Source organism: Panicum hallii, chromosome 3 (genome assembly GCF_002211085.1).
Source record: "Panicum hallii strain FIL2 chromosome 3, PHallii_v3.1, whole genome shotgun sequence".
NCBI lineage: Eukaryota > Viridiplantae > Streptophyta > Magnoliopsida > Poales > Poaceae > Panicum > Panicum hallii.
Genome location: NC_038044.1, coordinates 59,595,848 through 59,620,130, shown reverse-complemented (window position 1 = coordinate 59,620,130; position 24,283 = coordinate 59,595,848). Strand labels below are relative to the sequence as shown.

Genomic DNA, 24,283 nt, shown 5'->3' with positions numbered 1-24,283 from the left:
AAGCCAAAATCTGATAAAAACAACAGAAGCACTTGTTACAAGTGTGGTTGTTATAATCATGTGGCAAAGAAGTGTCAGACCCCAAAACATCTGGTGGATCTCTACATGAAGTCCGCAGGCCGTGCACAGAACAACCAAAAGTTTGAAGCACACTTCGCCTCTCACAAGCTGGAGACGGGCACTTCGGACCGAGTTCCACATGGAGCGGGACCAAACAACGCCATGACTTCGCTACCTGCTGGGGAAGAACCTCTAAAAGTTGACGACATGCTCGTGGACTACTCTACTGATGTGTATGGAGACCTCATTTAGGCTCCTTACCACTTAGTCATTTCCATTATTTGCAAGAAGTATCGCAATTCGAACATGCTGTTGCTACCTTTCATTTGCTTTGCTGGATTGTATTAAGTACTATTTTAATCAATATTATCGGTGTGTTCTATATTTTTTATGAGTTCTTATTTAAATTCGGAATTATATAGATTTCTACGGGAGTCCATCTAATGGAGGAAGAGATGTGCCTAGTGGATAGTTGTACCACTAACACTATACTTAGGAAAGTGAGATATTTCCAAACTTTTACAAAAAGAGAAGGAATGGTTCTGACCATCGCTGGACGCGATGCAATGATAGTAGGCTCTAGAAAGGACACTGTCACACTTCCAATGGGTACACAAATAAATATTGAGGAGGCTTTATTGTTTTCCAATTCAACTTGTACCCTACTAAGTTATAGAGATATCCGAAAAAATGGGATTCATATGGAAACACATGAAGAAAATAAAGAAGAATTTATTTTTTTTTCACAAAGGATATTGGACAAGGCAAAGAGACACTTGAAAAGGTGCCCTCTCTCCCATCTGGATTGTACTACATGAAACCTGTACCATATGTTGCATACAAAGTGATTTTTTTAGAGTGTTGACACATTCCAAACTTGGCATGATCACTTTGGCCATCCTAGAGTCGGGATGATGAGAAAAATCATTGGCAATTCAATTGGTCACAGTGTGAGTGATAAGAAATTCCCACAATCCTCAGATTTCATGTGCACTTTATGGAAGTGGAAAATTTATTTTGAGACCCTCACCTCTCAAAATACAAGCTGAACCACTAAAGTTCCTTGAACGCATTCAGGGAGATATATGTGGACCTATTCAACCTTTATCTGGACCGTTCAGATATTTCATGGTCTTAATCGACGCATCCACAAGGTGGTCACATGTGTGCCTCTTGTCGACGTGAAACCATGCATTCGCAAAGTTGATTGCACAAGTTATCAGACTTAGAGCAAGCCAACCTGAACATCGGATCAAGTCGATCAGAATGGACAATGCGGCTGAATTCTCTTCCCAAGCTTTCAACGATTATTGTATGGCATTAGGAATTAAGGTTCAACACTCAGTGCTGTAAGTTCACACACAGAACGGTTTAGCAGAATCTCTCATCAAGAGAATAAAACTCATTGCTAGACCATTATTGTAAAATTGTAATCTACCAACAACTTCTTGGGGTCATGCAGTCTTACACGCTGCAGACTTGATACAATTGTGCCCAATTGCATACCATTCAGCCTCCCCACTGCAGTTGGTTCATGGTGATCCTCCAAGTAATTCCCATCTGCGAAAATTCGATTGCGTTGTATACGTACCGATATCACCACCAAAGCATAGCTCTATGGCCCCCCACAAGAAAATGGGGGATCTACATGGGGTATTTGTCTCCGTCAATCATTAAATACCTAGAGCCTCTCATAGAGGACTTACTCACTGCCCGGTACGCAGATTGTATCTTCAATGAAGATCATTTCCCAGCATTAGGGGGAGAATTCAAGTACCATACTGAATACCAGGAAATCAATTGGGATGCCATTGACACCCTAAAGGAGGATCCATGTACCAAAGAGACTGACTGGAAGTTCAGAGAATCATTGAGTTGCAAAACATTGCAAACAATCTGCCAGACGCATTTACCAACACCAAAGGTGTCACAAAATCATCGTTCCTTGCAAGGAATGTGCCGGAAAGAATAGAGGTACCAAATAAAACTATTCATCTACCATCTCAACAAGAGAAGGATAGAAGTACGGCTAATTCTGAAGTTGCGGCTTCTCGTAAGCGCACTAGGAAACAAAGGAACGAACCCTCTGAACCGGTAAATGCAACTCAACCTCAAGTTGAGAGACACCCGGTGGACATACCAAATCCACCTTCCACATCAACAGTGCACTCAAATCCTAATGATGGGATATCAGAACATCCCGACAATGTTGTATTGGGAAATACTGAACAGTCGGAAGGGGTGAAAGAAATTTCCACCAACTATGTTGATTATGGAGAATTATATGATAGAAAGACTACAATTATCGACGTATATTTCGCGACATCGATTGCCAACAACCTTCAAAAAGATCCAGATCCTAAATCCATGGCAGAGTGCAAGAAGCGCTCGGACTGGAACAAATGGAAGAAGGCAACTGAGGCGGAATTGGCCTTGCTCACTAAAAGAGAGGTATTCTCATCAGTAATACCTACACCTCCAAAAACCTTTCCTATGGGTTTCAAATGGGTTTTCGTCAGGAAGTGGAATGAGAACAATGAGGTACTGAGATACAAGGCGAGATTTGTAGCATAAGGGTTCACGCAGAGACGTGGCATTGATTTCAATAAAACTTACTCTCCAGTAATGAGTGGAATTACTTTCTGATATTTAATATCTCTGGCAATACATAAGCCTCTATCCATGCAGTTGATGGATGTTGTGACTGCATATCTTTATGGGATGCTAGATTCGGATATATACATGAAGGTCCTCGATGGAATCCCTATACCGAATGCGAGCGCAAATCGCAACATGTATTGTGTAGAGCTTAAAAGATCGTTATACGGTCTTAAACAGTCGGGAAGAATGTGGTACAACCGGCTGAGTGAGTACCTTATTTAGAAAGGTTATTCCAACAATGATGATTGCCCGCGCGTCTTCATCAAAAGATATCCTACGGGATTTTGCATTATATCTGTGTATGTAGATGATTTAAATATCATTGGCAACACTCAAGATATTGATGAAGCCTGCGATCATCTAAAGACGGAATTCGAGATGAAGGATTTAGGTAAAACCAAATTTTTCTTAGGTTTGGAAATCGAGCACCTTCAATCTGGGATGTTAGTGCATCAATCAGTCTATGTCCAAAAAATATTGGAAAATTTCAATATGGACAAATCATACCCAACTAAAACCCCCATGGTTGTTAAGTCATTGGACTTAGAGAAAGATGCTTTCCAACCATGGGAGGGAGAAAAGATACTGGGTCCTGAATATCCTTATCTCAGTCTTATTGGAGCATTAATGTATCATGAAAATAGCACCAGACCAGACATTGCTTTTGTAGTGAATCTATTAGCAAGGCATAGTGCTGCTCCAACAAAGCGCCACTGGACTGGGGGAAAATAGATCATCAGATACTTAAATAGCACAAAGGATGTTGGGTTGTTCTTTCAGAAAACCCAAGATCCTAATTTAGTTGGATATACCGATGCTGGCTCCATGTCCGATCCCCAGAATGCCAGATCACAGACAGGGTTCATCTTCCTTCACGGAGGAACGGCCATTTCATGGAAATCGTCTAAGCAAACACTTGTGGCGACATCCACTAATCATTTTGAGATCATTGCACTATATGAAGCTTCACGCGAATGTGTTTGGCTACGCAGGATGATTAACTACATAGAGTAATCATGTGGCATTGGTCCCATGAAAACACCTACCATTATCTATAAGGATAATGCTGCTTGTGTTACACAGATGCGGACCGGTTATATCAAGAGCAACGTGACTAAACACATCACTCCCAAGTTATTTTTCCCACACGAGCTACAACAGAGCAGAGAAATAAACATCTTATAGATAAAGTCTTGCGACAACTTAGCCGATCTTTTCACCAAATCTCTACCAGCCTCCTCATTTGAAAAATATGTTCGAGGGATCGGTATGAGGTGGCTTCGAGGTTTGCAGGATTCAGGGGGAGTATCTCTTGAAAATTGACCGTGTTAACATCACATTGAACTCTTTTCTTTCATGAGTTTTTCCCTTAAGGGTTTTCTCATATAAAATTTTTAATGAGATAATGTTAGCATAAGCGTATGTCTTATCTCTTATTTTCCCCATCAGGGTTTTTCTGGAGATATCAAAAGGGCATAAAATACTCCTTAAACTCCATACGTTTATGATAGAGTATTTGTTTTCAAAAAAAATTTCCCCACGGGGTTTTTATATGCTAAACGCAGATTCATCTGATGTCAAGACTTGGATTCGATCAAGGTGGAGTGTTGGAATTAAAAAGGGGTGAAATCACCCGATCGTTCAAACAATCGAAGACCAAACCGCTCCCGCGATGGCTCGCGGCAAAGACCCACGTGGGCAACGAGCCACGTGCGGCGTGGAGAGTTTGAACATTGATTGTAATCTATAAATAGCCCCCAAGATCAATGAAAGAAGGCTGCCAAGTCACTGTTTATTACTTTGCAATCTCGTTTTACAACAGAAACAACACAGCACAGTTTCTTCCAACAATCATGAGTGCTCAAAAATAAACTTCAAACACAGAAATATGCAACTTTCGTGTATTCTTTTTCATTTGATCTGTTTGTCCAGTTGTCCTCTTCTAAGGTCATCATTCCTTTATTCTTCTTGCTCTTCATCCTCCTAGCTCTTCACATTTCGTCACCCTTTGTCGACGTGGCAGGATTCTTCTGGAAGGAATCTAAAGTCGGTGCAGTGGTGAATCCTAACATGTTGAGGATGTGATACGTTGCACCGTGCCAATCGTTAGAGTGACCTGTTCCAGCGCATGTTCCATGTTTACCAGACGGAAACATCCTTTGTTGAGGATGTGGATGTTCCATGTTGAGGATCTGATACGCTGCACCGTGCCAATCCTAAAAGGGAGTTTGCAACAGTACCAAGCGGAAACCATGTTTACCAATTACCATGCGAGGATTACTGAAAATCCCCTTCCGGCCTCTCCCACGACACCAACAAACTTATTACTGGAAACTGCCTTGGTAATCATGTGTTTTGTGATGATCAGGAACAGAGGTTCTGGGACCAGGATCATTCTTTGCAGTGGCCCATGACGACTCAATCTGTGCTTGGCTGAAGTATTCACTCTTCAACTGCAGGAATACCTCAAACTGAAAGAAAATTCTCCTGTCTTAGGATGTTGTATATATCTAAGTGCATACACTAGGGGCCTACGGGGAGTAACAATCTTTGCTCAAAGTATGAAATTAATGTGCTTGTACTAAAAGAGGAGCCATACAGATAAAAAAACAGAAGCAATCAGTTTTTCTGGAGTTTCCACCTAAAATGTACATCACAGTTACACACCCACTGACATACAGACGCTATCATGTTACCAGAATATTTACAGGCACTAAGTATTCGGATCAACTTCATAGCAGCACTTAACCTTAAGCTGCATCACACCCTGCAAATCTACATCACCCACAACAAGAGAGAAGGGCACACAAACCGAATCACATTCTGAGCTAAGCTTCACTGTTGCTTTTGCTGCTGCTTACTTCGTCCTGGAACGCAGACGAGCTTCCTAGACCTAGCAATGTTCAGGATTGGTAAGCTGCACCGTGTCCATCTTCAATTAGAAAGACCCATACGAGGGCATGTTTTCTTGGCTTGGTGGAAGGCTGCCATGAGCAGAGGCCGATGCCTGCGAGGCAGTATTGCTGGGGTGCGAGGGCGCTTGCACCTGCCTCTCCATGCTCGCCTGATCTGACCCTGGAGCACCTGTATCAGACAAAACCAGCAAGAGGCTTAGCTGCTCTGACCTCCAAGAATACGGGAAGTCACAATCAATACCATGTGCATTTTCGTCTCTTTTTCAATATTCTTCATTATTTTCACAATATTAACCCCCTTCGGATCCCCACCCTCAAACTGACAAACTTATACCTGGAGCTGCTCTGGTTTGTTGAGATTGAGAGAGGTGTCCAAGAAGATAAACATACCAGTGATTGTAAGTTGCCGTGGCGTTAAATGTCATATTGATGTGAGCTGAAGTTGATTCATCTAAGGGGCCATTGCCTGGCCAGAAGGGCATCTCAATTCCTGCATCATTTAAACCTGCTGCTGCAATACAAGAGGGAAATGAAGCATAGGGATGATCAGCTGGTATACAATTCTGAGCCAAGTGTTTGCCCAAGATAATTGCACAAAATAGGCACACCGCAGTTGTTAGTGTCAGCTTGATGCCGGAGACATGCATCTTCGGGCGAGACATATTGACACATGTCACTTGGCCCAGTTGTCCCTAAAGAAAAGTTATAACCTCCAAGGGGGTCCTGACAGACAAAGGTCGAGAGTAATACCATAGTGTAGGATTGTCACAAGGCTCATATTCATAGTGTAGGATTGTCACAAGGCTCATATTCCTGATGAGTAGTCGTCACCGGACCATGTCAAATCAAACGACCAAAAGGATCCCCATCAAATGGAGAATACTACCACCTACAGTATATTCCAATAATTTTAGTCTAGGGGGTTTCAGAGTTCAAATCCCAATTAAGCTAAGCTACTCCCCAAGTGGTCCAGGTAGTCTGTTTTTAATGGGGTCTGGCGACGGCGGCCTCGAGGCTGACCTTGACAGCGGCGGCGAGCTCCTGCAGGTGCCTGCACCCCCTGATCTCCCTGCAGGTTCCCAATTCTATTTTTCAGCTCAATGAAGAAGATCGAGGGGAGATGAAAGGACGGAGCTAGCAAGCGAGACGCTCACAGGTCGAAGGACCGGCAGCGCTTCTTCAGCGCCGGCGCCTGCGACGACGGCGTGCCGCCGCTGGAGCCGCCCTCCTCCAGCTCCCGCTTCTTCGGCGGCATGGCTATTTCAAGCTGCAGGTCGATCTCGATCGACACCAGCTAGGCAGAACACTGGCGGTAGGCTCTGGAGTCTGGACGCTTGCTTGCCCGCGATTACTTGGCGCCTATCGGAGGAGGAAGAAGAGGTCGGGAAGTCAATGGAAGAAGTCGGGAACCTAGAGGTGGTATTTTTTAGTCTTTTTTAGTTCCTTTTCTTGTAAACTGCTACTCTTTTTTTAATTTAAGCCTTTTCTGTGCTAGTTCACGTTCCAAATTTCATTACGGAGAAAACATGTCAAAGATATTGAAGAAAGTCAAATATCTTCAGGCCCATAATTTGACAGTGGAAACTTAGTTCTAACATAGAACTATGTATTAAAAAAGTCACTACTAAGTTGAAAAACACTGTGTTAGATGATCTGAACAAAAAGAGTCTCAATTATTGGAAAAGATACTTGATCAATATTATCTTTCTGCTTGTAGAAGGTCCGGAATATTTTCACTCCAACGCAAAAGGAGGTCAAAATTGAATTCTCTGGCATCCTCACTGAGAACAACTCATCTAACTCGGTTGAGAAATGCACTGATCTTCAGAAGAAAATGGGATTAGGGGATTGGGTTGATAAGATGACTATTGGTGACGAGTGACGACCACTTTGAGAACTCTAATTCCATTCTACAGCTGGAGCCTGACACAGCACAGCTTCCAACTTCTTTCGATCAAAGATACAGTTCAGTCCAACAAAATTGTAGAGCTGAATCACTACGATCAGAGGGCCTATACACCTTTGATTCTGCTACTAGCTGTTCCAACCATGAAATGGCCACATCAACTATGGGCCACCGGGCCAAAATACCACCCGGTACTAAATGGTGTCACCATTTAGTAGTGGCCGGTGTCTTGACCCGGTATCCTTCACGGGATACTTAAAAAAGAATGCCTCTCCCAGCCACCATTTAGTAGCGGCCGGTGTCTTGACCCGGTATCCTTCACGGGATACTTAAAAAAGAATGCCTCTCCCAGCCAGTCACATGTGATGCATAGGTAGGATGGTACAAAAGCTACGCGCGAAGCCGGAGGTCGTGGATTCGAATCCTCATGACCGCGCACGCACATTTACACGTGAAATTCGCGTGACTTGTGGATGGCGCGTGACCCGTAGTCTGTCTAGCAGTGTAGTGGCTTGACAATCAATTATGCTATCAGTTCAACATACGAGAGCATCTACTTCAACATCATCATAGAGTATAACAATCAGATGGATCTTTGATCCGGAGTTAGCTCTTTTACCACCTCTGTTCAAACTTCTTAGAAGGCTGTTATAAAAAAAAATCTTCTTAGAAGGCTCATATTGCTGGTACAAGCCTTGGTCTTGACGCGGGGCAGCGCAGACCCCTCCTTGAGGTCCAGTACAGCCTCAACACAGATGCTAGCTTACATTACTGGATCCTTGGGACGTGCTAAAATTCTCTCTTGAATGATTTGACCTAAATCCTTGACTAGTTGAAAAAGTCTCTCCCAAATATGAACCGTGTTGACCTGCCAAAAAAAATCATCAATGACCAAAGATCCCAAGTTATGGTACAGATGATTCGCAGAACAGGATGTTACCATAGTTCAGTATCTGCTGGTTTGGAAGAACAGGACTCATCAGGGAAGTGCCCTGAGCAGGGAACGTGTGGAGTACAGGATAGTTGTTCACCATCTTGTAGTTAGACTGAATGCCATCTATATTCTGATAGGCCATTAGCTTCAGGAAGTCCACCAAATTCTTGTTATGAGAAACACACAAATTATTAAAACATCAATGAGAAATACTCCCATTTCAAAGCAAGGGAGGAGACTGCACCTTATCTATTTGGTCAAGCTGATGAATGGGCTTGTAACAATCACCAAACTTCACCCCAACAAGCTGATATATCTCATCAAAGTAGAGACCTGCATCGCTTTCCTTAGCTTCATAAAGATAAAGACTGTCGCCAAATTTGCATGTCATGGCATGCTCTATGATGGATTTCCATGTTGACTGTGGCATCTTGTTGAAAATCTAGAGGTAAAGCCAAAGATCTTGTATTAGTCCACCATCATGAAAATACATGTCTAGAGGAATATCAAGTGGTATTTGTTACCAGAAGAGATTTGTTGAGCCTTTACCTTTACAAGCTTCTGCTCATCCTTCATATAAGCCTGTAAGAACTTCTTCACGGAATCGATTCCATTATCTGACAAGGCCTGGTGGTAAGCACCAGTTTTGCCTATCCCTTTCAAACGCCATACTTCATCGTCCAGCACCGGAGGGTAGTGCTTTTCAAATCCTACAAGAAAAAAGGTTGGATGAACATGATTGGTGTCAACTCTGAGCTCCAAACCAAGATTGTAAATTCTGAAAATATTGAAAAATCTGAATGTTTGGCAAAAAGGGATACCTTCTACCCTGCGTTCCTTCACACGAAAAGGCTTAGTGACTCCTTCAAGAACTCTCTCACCAGAAGGTTGCACAAGCCTCAACCCCAGCCTGAACGTCATGGTGCTAGTGAAGCTGGAGTTATCAGTGAAAATTGCATTTTCAAGCAGAGCCTCCCCACCATTGAGCTTCAGTGTCAGATTGCCTGTGAGAAGTTGCGCCCTCTTCTCTCGGCCGAATACTATATGCTTGTTAAACTCTTCTGGGCTCCAGCATTCCTCACTTTTAGCATTGAAATTGCCATGGAGGGCCACAACCTCAACCCTAACAGAAGAAAGAGGACCGAACCTGACGATGTTCGTCCGGTTGTTTTCAAGTCTTTCAATTATTGCCACCTTAATTGCAGTTCCATCGTCTGCTTCTAATCTTGTCATTGTGTAAACTGGTTTTAGACCATTCAGGAATACGAGGTGGTACCTCGGGCGCTGATTCCAGTCTACTAGTAATCTACAAATGAATAAGTATAGTTGGATTGAGTGCGTTAGTTAAATATGCGCTTTAATATGTATCAACAAACACATGAAAAGTATATTGATGCTCTTCAGTATCTACATTAGGAGCAGTAATGCAGTATGGCGTTTCTGATCGTCAGATATCATTCAGACTTTTTGAACGGATTATATTCATAAAAAGAGGAAACTAAATGTCTGACCTTGGAGGTGCTGCGGGTGCACTTAACTGTCTGAACCTTTCTTTCTCTGCCTCCTCTGAAACCTGAAATATGCAGAGGTCAGATTTCAGAACAGGGGAAGAGTTCTAGTGTCTAGAACAGAAACAAGATTACCACTCAGGTAACGCTACAGTGCAGGAGCCGGAGGCGGCTGGAGCTGCACCAAACAGGCTCTTAGTTACACCAATTCTACCAGGAAATTACACCAGAGGATCTATCACTTTAACTCTAATATAACTTAAATATAAACCCAATATAAGCTGATAGTAACTGGAAATTCAAGCACCAGAGACCTTAAATACACCTAAATTTTGCTTCCTTCCCTTTTCCTGTGCATGCTACCTAGGAAAAAGAAATGGGAGAGAGTAAAGGGAAAAATTCAGGAGTTGACATGAAGGCCTAACTCCCGGGTGTCATATACTCATATAGCAATCCCGGAAAGAAATATTACTGGAAATGGGTCTATTAATACAAATTTCTATAAGTAATGGACATATAATTACAGAAAGTTGTGAACCAAGGTTAAAATAGATTGACCAGATGCCATTTTTTATCCAGATGGTTTTTTGAAATGGAGCAATTGGATTAAAATCACTTGCAGTTGGCTCAAATCGGAATTTTTGTCCAGCCAAAATCATGGTAAGCCAACATCATGGCTTGCCAAAATCAGGGCAAGAAGTTTAGGTATTCACTTGTTTTAGTACCAAAATATGGCAACAAATACTTTTTCCATTAAAAAGGTAACTTACCATGGTTTTGGCCATAAATATTGAAGTGCTATTTTTTAGACATGAACAAATTGATAGCCAAACTTTATAGGCATGCATTCATTTTGGTTAGGTAAAAATTGGAAGCCAACCAAACTGACTATAATTCCTACAAAACTCGATATCAAAGTCCAATCACCTTTTTAGATAATAACGGAAAAAAGTTCTAGCTTCATACATCTCCTTCCGAAGATGCATGGACCACAACTTTTTTTTTGAAAGGAAGGCAGGAGCACTGCCATGCATAGACCGCAACTATTACAAAGAGGTGGCTACCTCTACAAGGTGAGGCATTATGTCCCGTCATCTACAAAATAAATGCCATACTTGATTCATTTCATCACTGCTGTGGTGCAATGAAATAATAGTCAAACACACTTACTTTTTTGATAATCCTAATTATCTTTACTTTTTTGACAATCCTCATTCTCCCCCTCGTGCTGCATAGCATCTCGATAATTTGTCGTGTTGTTGGCCTTAACGCCCGATCAAGTTTCACGCAGAGTAGACCAATATCAATGCACTTTCTTATTTGTTGGCAATCAAATTCTCGGGATGTACATGTACCATGCACTTCTTCGAGCTTATTTTTCCAGTTCGTAAGTACCTTGAAGCCAGATCACAAACCTAGAATGTTAGTACTAGTATGCAGAGGGAAAAATTAATAGCATTTCCTTGCAAAAGGGGGCATCCTCCCTGAAAGTTGAAACATATTTTACTTACAAGCTCAATGAATTCCTGGGATGATGTTTCAACATTATCAGGGTAGTGCTTGTCTCCAGTAATTATCTCTATAATTATTACGCCCAAACTGAATATATCTAACTCCTTTGTGATTATGCCTCTGTTTAAGTATTCCGGTGACATGTAACCCCTTTATTGCAACATGAGTGGGTCAACTCCGAAGCCTTGTGAGAAATATAATTAAAAAAGGCACTTGGTTATGACAAAAGATTGAATCTGAGAGGCATCTGACTTACAATGTTCCCCAATGATTTTTTGTGATGGTTCGAGTTTGTAGCTCACCGAAAAGCCTCGCCAAACCAAAGTCAGCGATTTTTGGCACCATATTATCGTCGAGCAATATGTTTGCTGGTTTAAGGTCCCTATGAATAATAGGGGTACCAGCTTGCCACTCCTCATGAAGATAATGTAAACCATAGCAAATACCCTTAATAATTTTGTAGCGTGTGTCCCAATCAAGTCCAGAAGATGCATCTGTAATTATAATACACATCTGAAGTTATATCTGAAATGAAGTATAGTTGTTCTCTGGATAGTATGTAAATAGGAACTATAAATTTTAAATCGATGTTCAAACTTCAAATAAAGGGAAAAAAAAAGATTCACCCATGATGTTGGATTGCCGTACCTGAAAGATGCATGCGAAGGCTTCCTTTAGGCAGGTACTCCAAGCAAAGTAACCTTTCTGGCTTCTCAGCATAAACGTATTTCCCATTGTGCTGTACAAGTTCCTTCTCTGTTTCAGAACAGTATCCTACAAGTTGCACTATGTTTGGATGTCTAAGCCTCATCAGATGACGGGCTTCATTCTCATATTGCTTATCCTGAATTCCTGTCAGTGTCCACGTAAGCTTCTTCACAGCAATCATATCCCCATTTCGTAGTACTCCCTATTTAAACTCTGTTATTGATACTGACAGGGTTTTTGAATAAAGTCTGGTTATGGATCGGAAAAGATATTATTTAATCTTACCTTGTACACCTTACCAAAACCACCTTGGCCAAGTAGCCGCTCATCAGAAAAATCATTTGTTATCTCTTTCAAATCTTTTAGTGATAGATTGTGGGGTTCTGGACTTTGATCTTGTAATATCCCCTTCAGTTTGTTGCGTCTGCTTGAGTTAGACTCATCGTCCATATTATTTAATCTTTTGTGAGGCATTGTATATGTTTGTCGCTTTGTCTTCCGCGGATTGAATTGTGCCTTCAACGAGTCTTCTTGTCATAACTTGTGAACTGAAGATTTCATCAAAACTGGATAACTGTACAGCAGAACAAAACGAGAATTGTGAACATCTACACATTGTCCTTCTGCCTAGTACTTCCAAAGAAAGAAAAACATGTATAAATCGGGCAAGAAGAAGTCAAATTCTTAGATGTTTGCATTTAAGGTCAGAAATAATTTACGCCCAAACCTTTCTTCTGGCATTGCGAGAGGAATTGTTACGACCTTTTTCTTGGGTTTGATACTTGATACTTGATAGCACTCTAACTAAGAGCAACAGGAAAGCAAGAGTGCTCCAAGAAACGGAGCAACCTACGCTCAGTTCGCAAGAAACGGAGCAACCTAGGTGTCCGCCCACCACCCCTGCTGTCAATCAACGCCAGTGTAGGACCCTTTCGAGAAGACGACCATAGTGGATTTGCATGAATCAGAACTATGTTAATCTTTTCTCTTCGAAAATATACCTTTAGTGCTTACTGTGAGCCAAAAATTTTTTACTCATATTTTCGTAATCACTGGCTACTGCTGTTCAGACACATTTCTGAAGTGGACCCCATACCACAAAGAATCGCTGCTTGTGCCCAGGGTTTCAATAAAATGGCCGACGGTGTCCAGTTATTTTTATCTACTAATCTTTATCTCGTCGGTCAGTCGGTGTTTCTTGGTGGGCAAATATTCGACGGTGACTCCCACGTTTACACTCAGCAAATGCTCCAGCTAAACTTAATCACCATCGGCCATTAGACCAAACGAATTACTGATTGTGCGTCCCCGTCGCCCACTCACCCAAAATTCTTGGTAATTTTTGTAAATCTGGTGCCAAACTGAAAATCTGTGCCGATATGCCTGGTTCTTCTCCTACGGCTGGCCTCTATGGAGATGAAGATGCAAGATCACAAATTGTTGGAAATTTTCCATTAGGGAAGTGATCTTCACAGTTAAGCAATCAAAACAGTAAGGAAACATTTTGAAACCACACAAAATGCAATTAGGAAGGTTAATGACAGGATTAATGGGCTGCTAGCCCATTAAACCCCGTTCCAAAATCAGAGGCTTGGCCCTGCCCCCATAGTGCTATAAATCTAAGGTCGTGGCTAGCAATTGAATCACGTTCTTGAAACCCTAGCCACTTCAACTCTGGTCAATCAGGAGCACTGGAGGAGTGCAGAAGACCAAGTGCTCGAGGGCAGTGTCGTTGGCGTCCCGAGGGCCATCGCTACCCTACTACACCTACACCAACACATACGACTACTTCCTCTACGGCTAAGGTATCGATGTCTGCTGCTACTGCTAACGCTGGAATAACGATCTACCAATCTTTTCCGCATTAGATTGATCTGTCATGAACTAGGTTATGTAAGATCCTATGTTTACGTGCTGCTAATGTTGATTAGGCAAAACTAACACAAATAACATCAGAGATATGATATCCGTTGACAAGGTTAAGCCGAAATATACATTCAGGACATGCATAGTGATACTCCTCCCCAGTACCACGACACCCGCCGCTTTGAGATCTCGATAACGTGCCGCCTCTCCTTACGAACCTGTCGTCATAGTTCCAACATCAACTCTTCTCTCATGTTTATGAGGAGAACCGTGTTACATAGTTTAACACGAACTCTAATCTAAGACCGCTAATAGAAACTCAAGTCTAATTGTAATTGGACTCATACATAATATTGAACACAAACTCTAATAGATCAACATTCGGCGTAGTTGATAGGGTAGGTTAGTGGCTGGCTTTGTTTGTAGTTGCAGTATGAGTCTCCGGGTGGTTGCCTTCATGGTGAATATATCCATGCCGGCTTTTGCTTGTCATGGTGGTCTCGGGTGAGGTTGACGTGCGCTGCGTCATCTCCGGCGACAACCATAACAGATATGTGTAAGTGAACGATGGGGATATCCCCTGTGTGATGTGGATGTTTGATTGCTCGTCCGGTGACGGCGGACTCCGTTAAGTTTCTGGGCCTCCATCGATGACGAGTTCCATGGTGGTGGCGCAGGGTTCCATTTTCTGGGCGGTTGAGTTCGGTTGAAGTTGAAGGTGGCTCATTTCTGAGAGATAATTCCATCTTCCTACACCAGATAGTCCTCTGCTTCTACCGTAGATCTTAACACTTATATTGGCCGAGATTCACCATGAACCCGAAACATAGAACTGTTATATCGATATCTCGGCGGATCCGAGGGGAAAAACAGATACACTTAGTGGAAAAACTAGCTGAGAAGGTTGAAGGTGTCATTGTCGCAATCCAGAGATCCAACGCAAGATGCAGCAGGCTGCTAGAGTAGAACACTAGGAGAATGAAGACTTCAAAGGCAAGTCCGAATACTAACCTGGTTTTCCTCCGATCGAGACGCTGCTTCTGAGAAAAGGCTCCTGATGGGATCAACCTCCTGAACCTGATGGAGGCCGGCTACCCACCTTCCTGGACCCTTGAGAGTGTTGAGACGCACCAAAAAGGAGCGAGACGCGGTTTCGTAGCTTAGTGGGGTGTGGGTCCGCTTGACGCAGGAAACGGAGGTCTGGTCGGCAGCTGAAAGAGCCCACTGTATGGGTGGTGTTCGTCGCTTTTTCTGAACTTTTCAAGAGGTAGCGAGAACAATAATCTAACTTACTTTCCATAAAGATGAGTGCGTGTGCGTGTTTGTGAGTCTGTGCTGCGTCCCTCTATGTCTGTACTGTGTTTCTAAAAAATTAGCAGATATATTCCCATCAATATTTTCCAAATCCCAATATATCAAGTTAAATTTATCCTTATTATTTCCGAACCATAAATAGTGCAATTATAGATTGAGTTAATGAATGAGGGTTTTGCTATGGTACTCTAAAATAGTAATGGACCGTTCATCTAGTTAGACTAGCAAATATGCAAGTATGTACAGGCGAAAGCTGCATATATATTTTAGAATCCAGTAAAAGCGTGATGCTATTTTTTTAATATTGCATTTATCAGTACGCATATTTAACTATTCATTACTTAAATTGTGACATTGGAGGATGATTTATGATGGGACTATATACATTTATTTCTTTTCAGTATGCCATCACGCTTTGAACCAAAAGCTACAGAAAAAAGACAATTCCAAATGTGATTGTTGGTTAAAAAAAACTTATAAGCTTACTTGAGTCTAGACTCGAAATACCAAATTATGCTGCAAATCATCCATATAGCCTACAAAAAATGGAACACTTTTGCTTTAGGAAAGTGTTTCAAAAATTTAGTGGACCTATAGCGTAGGAGTAATTTTTTCTGTCCATGAGCAACAGAATTAGAGAAATCCTTAGAAATAAAATAGTGGCAAATCAGCGTGAGTCCATAAATGGTCAAAATTATAACTGTTTATAACTTTTGGTTATAGCAACAAAACCAGTGAGTCCAAGTACATGTTGCTGAAGATGTGAGTACACTTTTGTACATATCATGGAATCATATAAAAGATTACTTGCATAAGCCTAGAGCCCAAAGCGACCAAAATGGTGCTACCTGACTCATTCAATATTTCATTTTTTTTAACTTTCAGTTGCTTCCAATATTGAATCCAGAAATTACCACAGTACCTTCATATAATAGACTAAAATTAATGTATGCACTAATCCGTGATAGAGAAAGTGATTGGATGGGAAAAAAAACAACAGATACTACAATGGATTTAGCCTTACCTTTGAAAAGTAAGTGTATATCAAGAAGTGATAGCAAGGGTGGTATTTTAGCCTTAAATATTAGTTGGATCCTGAATATATTTCAACCATAGCAACACACAATTGGGACTTATTGTTCGGTGCATTTTCTTATGATCCAAAACTATTTTTAGTTAACGAATTAAAATTTTAGTTTAATATTATATTAGAATATTACATAGGCAAATCAAGACATGCATTCCTTCCACTCATAATGATCATGCCAGGCAAATAGAAAGATCATCAAAAATAGAACTATAAATAGTACATCAGTCAAAATAAAAAACATATGGAAAGATATTTGATGCTATGATCGCAAGAGTGCGAGAATTGTTAAAAATAGAGTTAAAACGTGAAAGATACCACTCTAAATGTTATAGAGTCTTAAATATAAATATAAAGTATGTTTCAGTGGGTTATGGGATGTTCCTAGAAATAAAAGGACTGCATGCTAATTCACATAAAGACTAGGGATTTCTTTAAAACATTTGCACGACGTGGCTGGCAATGCAAAAGAGGACTGCGGGTTTATTCACATAAATCACAGGGGTGTTTATGGAAAACGTCCGCGACATGGCTGTTGACCGGTTTTCCATGGGTTTTTTGCTCGGGTCGCTGATTTTCCTAGGTTTTGTTTGGTTCGTGTGCGTGGGGCGTGGTTATTAGGGTGTGTTTGGTTGTGTTTTACATCTGGTTTTGCTTTTGCAAAAACTAGAAGTCAATTAAAGGGCTTAAACGCTTTAGGTGTTTTTCCCAAAAGCAGCTTTCACCGTAGTACAAATGCAAAAGTACCTCCCCCTGCTTTCAGTGGCTTTTGGGGTAAAAATTACCCACCTGCCACTGATTATGAAAAAAACGGTTCGTTCTATCACACATCCCATCCCTATCCGCTCTAGGCGTTCCCATCCAGCCCCACACTCCCCACCTCCGCCCCCCACCCCACCCCGCCGCCAGCCCGGCGCCGCCCCAGCGCCCCGCCCTGACGCCGCGCCGCCTGCCGCCCCGACCGTCCCGACGTGAGTATTTCACATAAATCTATGATTAAGAGTTTTCAGTATTCTTATGGCCAATCTTATCGGTTGTCTGGTTATGAAATTAAGAGTTTAGATATGATATCATATTTGAACAATCATTTGAGCAAGTATATTTTATCTGTATCAATTCCAACTTAATCATGCTGCATGCAAATTGATTGGAAATTTTTTGAAGAGTTTCATATTTGAAGAGTTTGGAACCAACAAAGTTTATTAATGTGGTAGTACAAACTTTATAGATTCAAATTTTAAAGTTTTTGGAACTACAAAGTTTATTAATATTGTAGTATAAAGTTTATAGGTTTAGATTTGAAAGTTTTTTATCTACAAAGTTTATTAATGTGGTAGTACAAAGTTTATATTTTTTTTAGATTTAAAAGTTTTGCAACTACAAAGTTTTTTTTGATCTAAATGTATAATGTTTTTTTCTGGAATACGAGCAAGCACCTTAATTTAATTTAAGTATAATGTTATATACATAGAAACTACAATGTTTGGAATGGGTCGGTATGAAAGCATGCAGCACGGGACCAAATCAAATTTGTATTCGCTGGTACATATTACGAGTGCGCGTGCGCTGTTACATGCTGATGACGCTCGTTTGTTACAATAACCCCGCAGCGAACGATCGCCAACCAACGGCCCCGTTTATCAAAATGGTTGTATAAGACTATCAAGCAATGCTCCTAACCTCCTACATTTCCAAAAGAAAAGGAGAGCAACAACCACCCGAAAAGCTACATGGATTGTTGGAAGTTGACTATTGTGGCTGAGCATGCTGAGTGTTCAGCCTACTGTTTCCCTTCAAAAATATAATTTCGGAGGACCCCTAGACTGAAAGAAATTTCAGACGAATTTTTCAACTTTTGAGAAACTGATTGAAAATTTAAAATTTGAACGGCTTTTATCCGAATGAAACCGAAATTGATGGTGGATGCAACTATTAGATTATAAGATGGAACTTATGAATTTTACACGGATCGAGTGATGTAGAATTCTGGATACATGGAAAGTTAAATCACCCATATAAACTTAGGGTCTAATTGAAGCATTAGGATTTAATAAATATTTATGGGCCTTTTGAGTATCCATGGATGTACAGTTCAATTGTACCTCCCAAGGAACTTAAAACTTATATTAATCGCTAGCAAATATGCACGTGCGTTTCTACGAGCAAAATTATACAGATATATTTGATGGTTAAGACTCATGTTCCTTAGTCTAGTTTTAGTCTTTGTCTTGGTAGACAAGTTAGTGCCTTAGTGGTCAAGTCTATGACTTGGTAGTCAATTTAGATTTGTACTCTAGCTTAGCTTATCTTGGTAGACAAGTTAGTGCCTTAGTGGTTAAGTATATGACTTGGTAGTCAAGTTAGTTTTGTACTCTAGCTTAGCTTTGTACTCTATATAAAGGGAGGAATACCAAGTGCTCAAGCACTGCTAATTACCCACAGAAATTCCAGCCTCTACGTTGTGTTTGTGTGTGTCCCTTCTAACATTTGGTATCAGAGCTAGCTTACGATCCCGAGGATGTCCACCTCGTCCACCCGCCGGAGGGCTGCCGAGGCAGCAGCAGCCGAAGCCGAGCGCCAGGCGCGCGAGGAGCGCATCGCTGCAGCCGAGGCGGCGGCGGCGCAGGCGGCCGAGACGGCCAAGGCGGCGGTCGCTGCGGCAGAGGCCGCAACAGCGGCGGCCGCAGCCCTGCGCGACGAGGAAGACGACCACAACCGGCGGAACATGAGCCGCGGCCCTAACAGGCAGCGCCAGCTCTCGCCGTCACCCCTGCGCCGTGGCCGACGCCATCGCCACCGCCGGGACTCGCCGGTTGTCCAGCGCGTCATCAAGGAGTCGGGGGGAAGCACGCCATGGCCGATGTTGTCCAAGACGAACTACAACGAGTGGAGCTTGCTGATGAAGGTAAAGTTGCAGGCCCGACAGCTCTGGGAGGCTGTCGCGTACGCCGACGCCGAGTACCATGAGGACCGGCTGGCCCTCGACGCCATCCTTGCCTCGGTGCCGTCGGAGATGGTGATCTCCTTGGCGGACAAGCCGACCGCCAAGGCCGCGTGGGACTCCATCGCCGCGTCACGCATCGGCATCGACCGCGCGCGGAAGGCCACGGTGCAGAAGCTGCGCCAAGACTGGGACCGCCTTGCGTTTCGGCCTGGGGAGGACGTCGATGACTTCGCTCTCCGCCTCTCGACGCTGATGCAGCAGCTGGCACGCCACGGCGACACCGACATTGACGAGGAGAAGGCCGTGGAGAAGTTTCTCCGCGTCGTCCCCAAGAAGTACTCCCAAATCGCGTTGTCAATGGAGACGCTACTAGACCTCTCCACGCTGTCCATCGAGGATGTGACAGGGAGGCTCAGAGCGGTGGATGACCGCGAGGAGAACGCCGGCGACCCGGTTTCCATCGGCGGCAAGCTGCTGTACACTGAGGAGCAGTGGCTTGCCCGCCAGAAGGAGAAGAAGAAGCGGGAGGCATCGTCTTCGAAGGGGAATCGCCGGCAGCCGCGCAAGAAGGAGAAGACCGGCGGCGCGACCGATGACAAGTCGGGCGGCGGCGACACGGGAAAAGGAGGTACTGGCGGCGGCGGGGGACGTAAGGCGACCCGGGCCGACACCTGCCTGAACTGCGGACGCCGTGGTCATTGGGCCCGCGACTGCCGCCAGCCCAAGCGCGATGGAGCGGCCCACATGGCCCAGGCCGAGGAAGCTGAGGAGGAGCCCGCCTTGTTTATGGCTCACGTCGGCCCGGTGGTCCGACTCACAGGTGGGGAGGGTGGAACCCTAATCCCCACTCGCTCCGCCTCTGCGTCCGACACTGCGCCACCGCCGGCGACTGCTCTGCTCCAACTCGACGAACCGCGAGTTCAAGCTTTCCTCGGCGACGACTCCGACGGCGACAAGCTTGAGGGATGGTACCTCGACAGCGGCGCCACGCACCACATGACCGGGCGCGCCGGGTACTTCGCCGACCTGGACCGCGACGTCCGGGGCCTCGTCAAGTTCGGCGACGAGTCAGCCGTGGAGATCCGCGGCGTCGGCACCGTCATATTCGTGGCCAAGACGGGGGAGCACAAGGTGCTTCATGGCGTCTACTACATCCCGGCGCTTCGCAACTCCATCATTAGCCTTGGCCAACTCGATGAGGACGGCGCCAAGGTGCAGATCGCCGGCGGGGTGCTCCAAGTCTGGGACCGGAGTGGGCGCCTCGTGGCCAAGGTCGAGCGCGGGCGCAACCGCCTGTACGTGTTGCACGTCGAGGTGGTTCAGCCCCTCTGCCTCACTGCTCGCCGCGACGACGAGGCCTGGCGCTGGCATGAGCGGTTCGGGCACCTCCATTTCGATGCACTGCGGCGGCTCGAACGCGAGGAGATGGTGCGCGGGATGCCCAAGATCGACCACGTCGAGCAGCTGTGCGACACCTGCGTGCTGACAAAGCACAAGCGGCGCCCTTTCCCGCAGCAGGCCAAGTATCGCGCGCAGGAGGCGCTCGAGCTCGTCCACGGTGACCTCTGCGGCCCTGTCACACCAGCGACACCGGGAGGACGGCGCTTCTTCCTGCTCCTGGTGGATGACGCCTCCCGGTTCATGTGGATCGGCCTTCTCACAACGAAGACGAACGCAGCGGACGCCATCAAGCACGTTCAGGCCGCCGCGGAGAAGGAGTGCGGCAACAAGCTGCGGGTTTTGCGCACCGACAACGGCGGCGAGTTCACCTCGGCTGAGTTCGCCGCCTACTGCGCGGACGAGGGCATCCAGCGGCACTACTCCGCGCCGTACACGCCGCAGCAGAACGGCGTGGTCGAGCGCCGCAACCAGACGGTGGTGGCAACTGCGCGCGCGCTCCTCAAGCAGCGGGGCATGCCGGCGGAGTACTGGGGCGAGGCGGTGGTGACCGCTGTCCACCTGCTCAACAGGTCGCCGACCAAGAGTTTGGAGGGGAAGACCCCGTACGAGGCATGGCACGGGCGTACACCGGCAGTCGGTCATCTTCGCACCTTCGGCTGCTTGGCGTACGTGAAGGAGCTGAACCACGTCGGCAAGCTGGACGACCGGAGCACGCCGGGCGTGTTCATCGGCTACGCGGAAGGCACCAAGGCGTACCGCATCCTGGACCCAAAGACACGGCGCGTGCGCGTCGCGCGCGACGTCGTGTTCGACGAGGGGCGCGGCTGGGACTGGTCGAAGGCGACCACCAGCGGCACGGTGACAACCCAAGGGGAGTTCACTGTTGAGTACATGCAGGTCGGCCCACCTCCGCCGGACAACCCACCATCGCCGACGCCGCCTCTCCGAACGCCATCACCGCCGGCAGCCGCACCAGCTCAGGATCAGCTGGGCACACTGCACACTCCACCAAGTCAAGGCCAGCAGGGCTCGCCTTGCACACCGGTGGGGGTCCCTGCCCCGGCAGCTGCGCCGGCACCGGTCTTCATCACGCCGCTGGTAAACGATGATGACCGCATCGACGCAGCGCACAACAACACGCCTCTACGCTACCGCCCCATCGCCGACCTCCTCGGCGACGACCAGGGGGAGCCTGGGTATGTGCAACGGAACGTCGACGCCGAGCTTCATCTCACGCACACAGGAGAGCCCTGCTCCTATGCTGAGGCAGAGGGTGACAAGGCTTGGCGTGCTGCGATGCGGGAGGAGATGGACTCCATCGAGCACAACGGCACTTGGGAGCTCACCGACTTACCAAGTGGCCACCGCCCCATCACTTTGAAGTGGGTGTTCAAGCTCAAGAAGAATGAGGCCGGGGAGGTGATCAAGCACAAAGCAAGGCTCGTCGCAAGGGGTTTCATCCAGCAGGAGGGCATCGACTTCGACGACACCTACGCACCGGTGGCGCGCATCGAGTCCATTCGCGTGCTGCTCGCGCTGGCTGCTCAGAAGGGGTGGTGCGTCCACCACATGGATGTGAAGTCGGCGTTCCTCAACGGCGACTTGAAGGAGGAGGTGTACGTGCGGCAGCCCCCCGGCCATGTCATCGCCGGCAAGGAGAACAAGGTGCTGCGCCTTTGGAAAGCGCTGTACGGACTCCGGCAAGCACCGCGCGCCTGGAACGCCAAACTCGACGACACGCTCAAGGAGATGGGTTTCCACCAGAGCGCGTACGAGGCGGCGGTGTACACACGAGGCAAGGACGACTCCATCCTGCTGGTCGGCGTCTACGTCGACGACTTGGTCATCACCGGCGTGGACGAGAGCGAGGTAAACGCCTTCAAGGCTCAGATGATGGACACATTCCAGATGAGTGACCTTGGGCTGCTCAGCTTCTATCTCGGTATTGAGGTCCGGCAGCACGACGCCGGCATCACACTTCGCCAAGCCCACTACGCCAAGCGCATCGTCGAGTTGGGTGGCATGGAGGGCTGCAACCCCGCCCACACTCCGATGGAGGAGCGGTTGAAGCTGAGCCGCTACAGCGAGGCAGAGGAGGTCGACGCAACGCACTACCGGCGCATCGTCGGTAGCCTGCGCTACTTGGTGCACACCCGGCCGGACTTGGCGTTCGCCGTCGGGTACGTGAGCCGGTTCATGGAGCGGCCAACGGTGGAGCACCAGCAGGCCATCAAGAGGATCCTGCGCTACGTTTCAGGCACGATCGACTACGGGCTACACTACGGAAGGCACTCCGATGCGGCACACTTCGTCGGATACTGCGACAGCGACCTCGCCGGCGACATTGACACAAGCAAGAGCACGAGCGGTGCTCTGTTCTTCCTTGGCGACTGTCCAGTTAGTTGGCAGTCAGTCAAGCAACGGGTGGTGGCACTCTCTAGCTGCGAAGCTGAGTACATCGCCGCCACCACGGCCGCAACTCAAGCATTGTGGCTGGCTCGGCTGCTGGGGGAGCTTCTTGGAAGGAGGACCGAAGCAGTGGAGCTCCGGGTGGACAGCAAGTCTGCCCTTGCACTTGCAAAGAACCCCGTCTTCCATGAACGCAGCAAGCACATTCGGATCAAATATCATTTCATTCGGAGCTGCATTGAAGATGGGAGTGTGAAGGCCAGCTACATCAACGCGGCGGATCAACTCGCGGACATCCTAACCAAGTCACTTGGGCGAGTGAAGTTCCAGGAACTAAGAACTCGAATCGGGCTGGCCGAGATCGAGACAAAGAAGGGCACATGAGGCTTAGGGGGAGAATTGATGGTTAAGACTCATGTTCCTTAGTCTAGTTTTAGTCTTTGTCTTGGTAGACAAGTTAGTGCCTTAGTGGTCAAGTCTATGACTTGGTAGTCAATTTAGATTTGTACTCTAGCTTAGCTTATCTTGGTAGACAAGTTAGTGCCTTAGTGGTTAAGTATATGACTTGGTAGTCAAGTTAGTTTTGTACTCTAGCTTAGCTTTGTACTCTATATAAAGGGAGGAATACCAAGTGCTCAAGCACTGCTAATTACCCACAGAAATTCCAGCCTCTACGTTGTGTTTGTGTGTGTCCCTTCTAACAATATTACTGATCATGCATATAAGCCATTGCACTACTTCCACAAGCAGCTGGGATGAGAACTCAACCTTGATTGATAGTAATAGAGCATAATAAAGTATATATGCTTTCAATATTTGTATATTTAGTATCTTCATCACCAACACGTACGTACGACAAGATAAAACATGTATGTGTTATTACATGCATGTCAGGCAACATTATTATTCATACCATATATATATATATATATATATAGCTAGCAGTAGTAGGGGTAACCGACTGAAATCGCTGTGCAACGCAAGCAGCATTCGCACGCGTGATCGATCATGGCGAGTAGCTCACGCAATCGACGCGGCCGAGTGGGTTCAGGGTGTTT

General features: G+C 45.7%; 2 protein-coding genes across 4 annotated transcripts; both read right to left on the bottom strand.

Moving 5' to 3' along the window:
- Window positions 1-5,302: 5,302 nt before the first annotated feature.
- On the bottom strand, window positions 5,303-7,206 carry LOC112887389. 2 transcript variants are annotated; one of them, XM_025953547.1, is made up of 5 exons: window positions 6,791-7,206; window positions 6,657-6,705; window positions 6,245-6,359; window positions 6,027-6,147; window positions 5,303-5,805 (listed from the first exon to the last, which is right to left on the bottom strand). In XM_025953547.1, exons 1-5 carry the CDS (start codon window positions 6,889-6,891, stop codon window positions 5,625-5,627), a joined length of 567 nt encoding a protein of 188 aa, XP_025809332.1. In that variant the 5' UTR covers window positions 6,892-7,206; the 3' UTR covers window positions 5,303-5,624. The 2 variants fall into 2 exon arrangements, with proteins under 2 accessions (XP_025809332.1, XP_025809333.1); XM_025953548.1 differs by having other exon boundaries at window positions 6,027-6,144.
- Window positions 7,207-8,054: 848 nt separating this feature from the next.
- On the bottom strand, window positions 8,055-15,287 carry LOC112884175. 2 transcript variants are annotated; one of them, XM_025949532.1, is made up of 12 exons: window positions 15,082-15,287; window positions 12,490-12,778; window positions 12,145-12,406; window positions 11,753-11,990; window positions 11,496-11,646; window positions 11,155-11,379; window positions 9,988-10,049; window positions 9,298-9,782; window positions 9,026-9,186; window positions 8,721-8,918; window positions 8,483-8,642; window positions 8,055-8,410 (listed from the first exon to the last, which is right to left on the bottom strand). In XM_025949532.1, the coding sequence occupies exons 2-12, from the start codon at window positions 12,676-12,678 to the stop codon at window positions 8,301-8,303; spliced, it is 2,241 nt and encodes a 746-aa protein (XP_025805317.1). In that variant the 5' UTR covers window positions 12,679-12,778; window positions 15,082-15,287; the 3' UTR covers window positions 8,055-8,300. The 2 variants fall into 2 exon arrangements, with proteins under 2 accessions (XP_025805317.1, XP_025805318.1); XM_025949533.1 differs by having other exon boundaries at window positions 8,483-8,621.
- Between the last annotated feature and the right edge of the window lie 8,996 nt (window positions 15,288-24,283).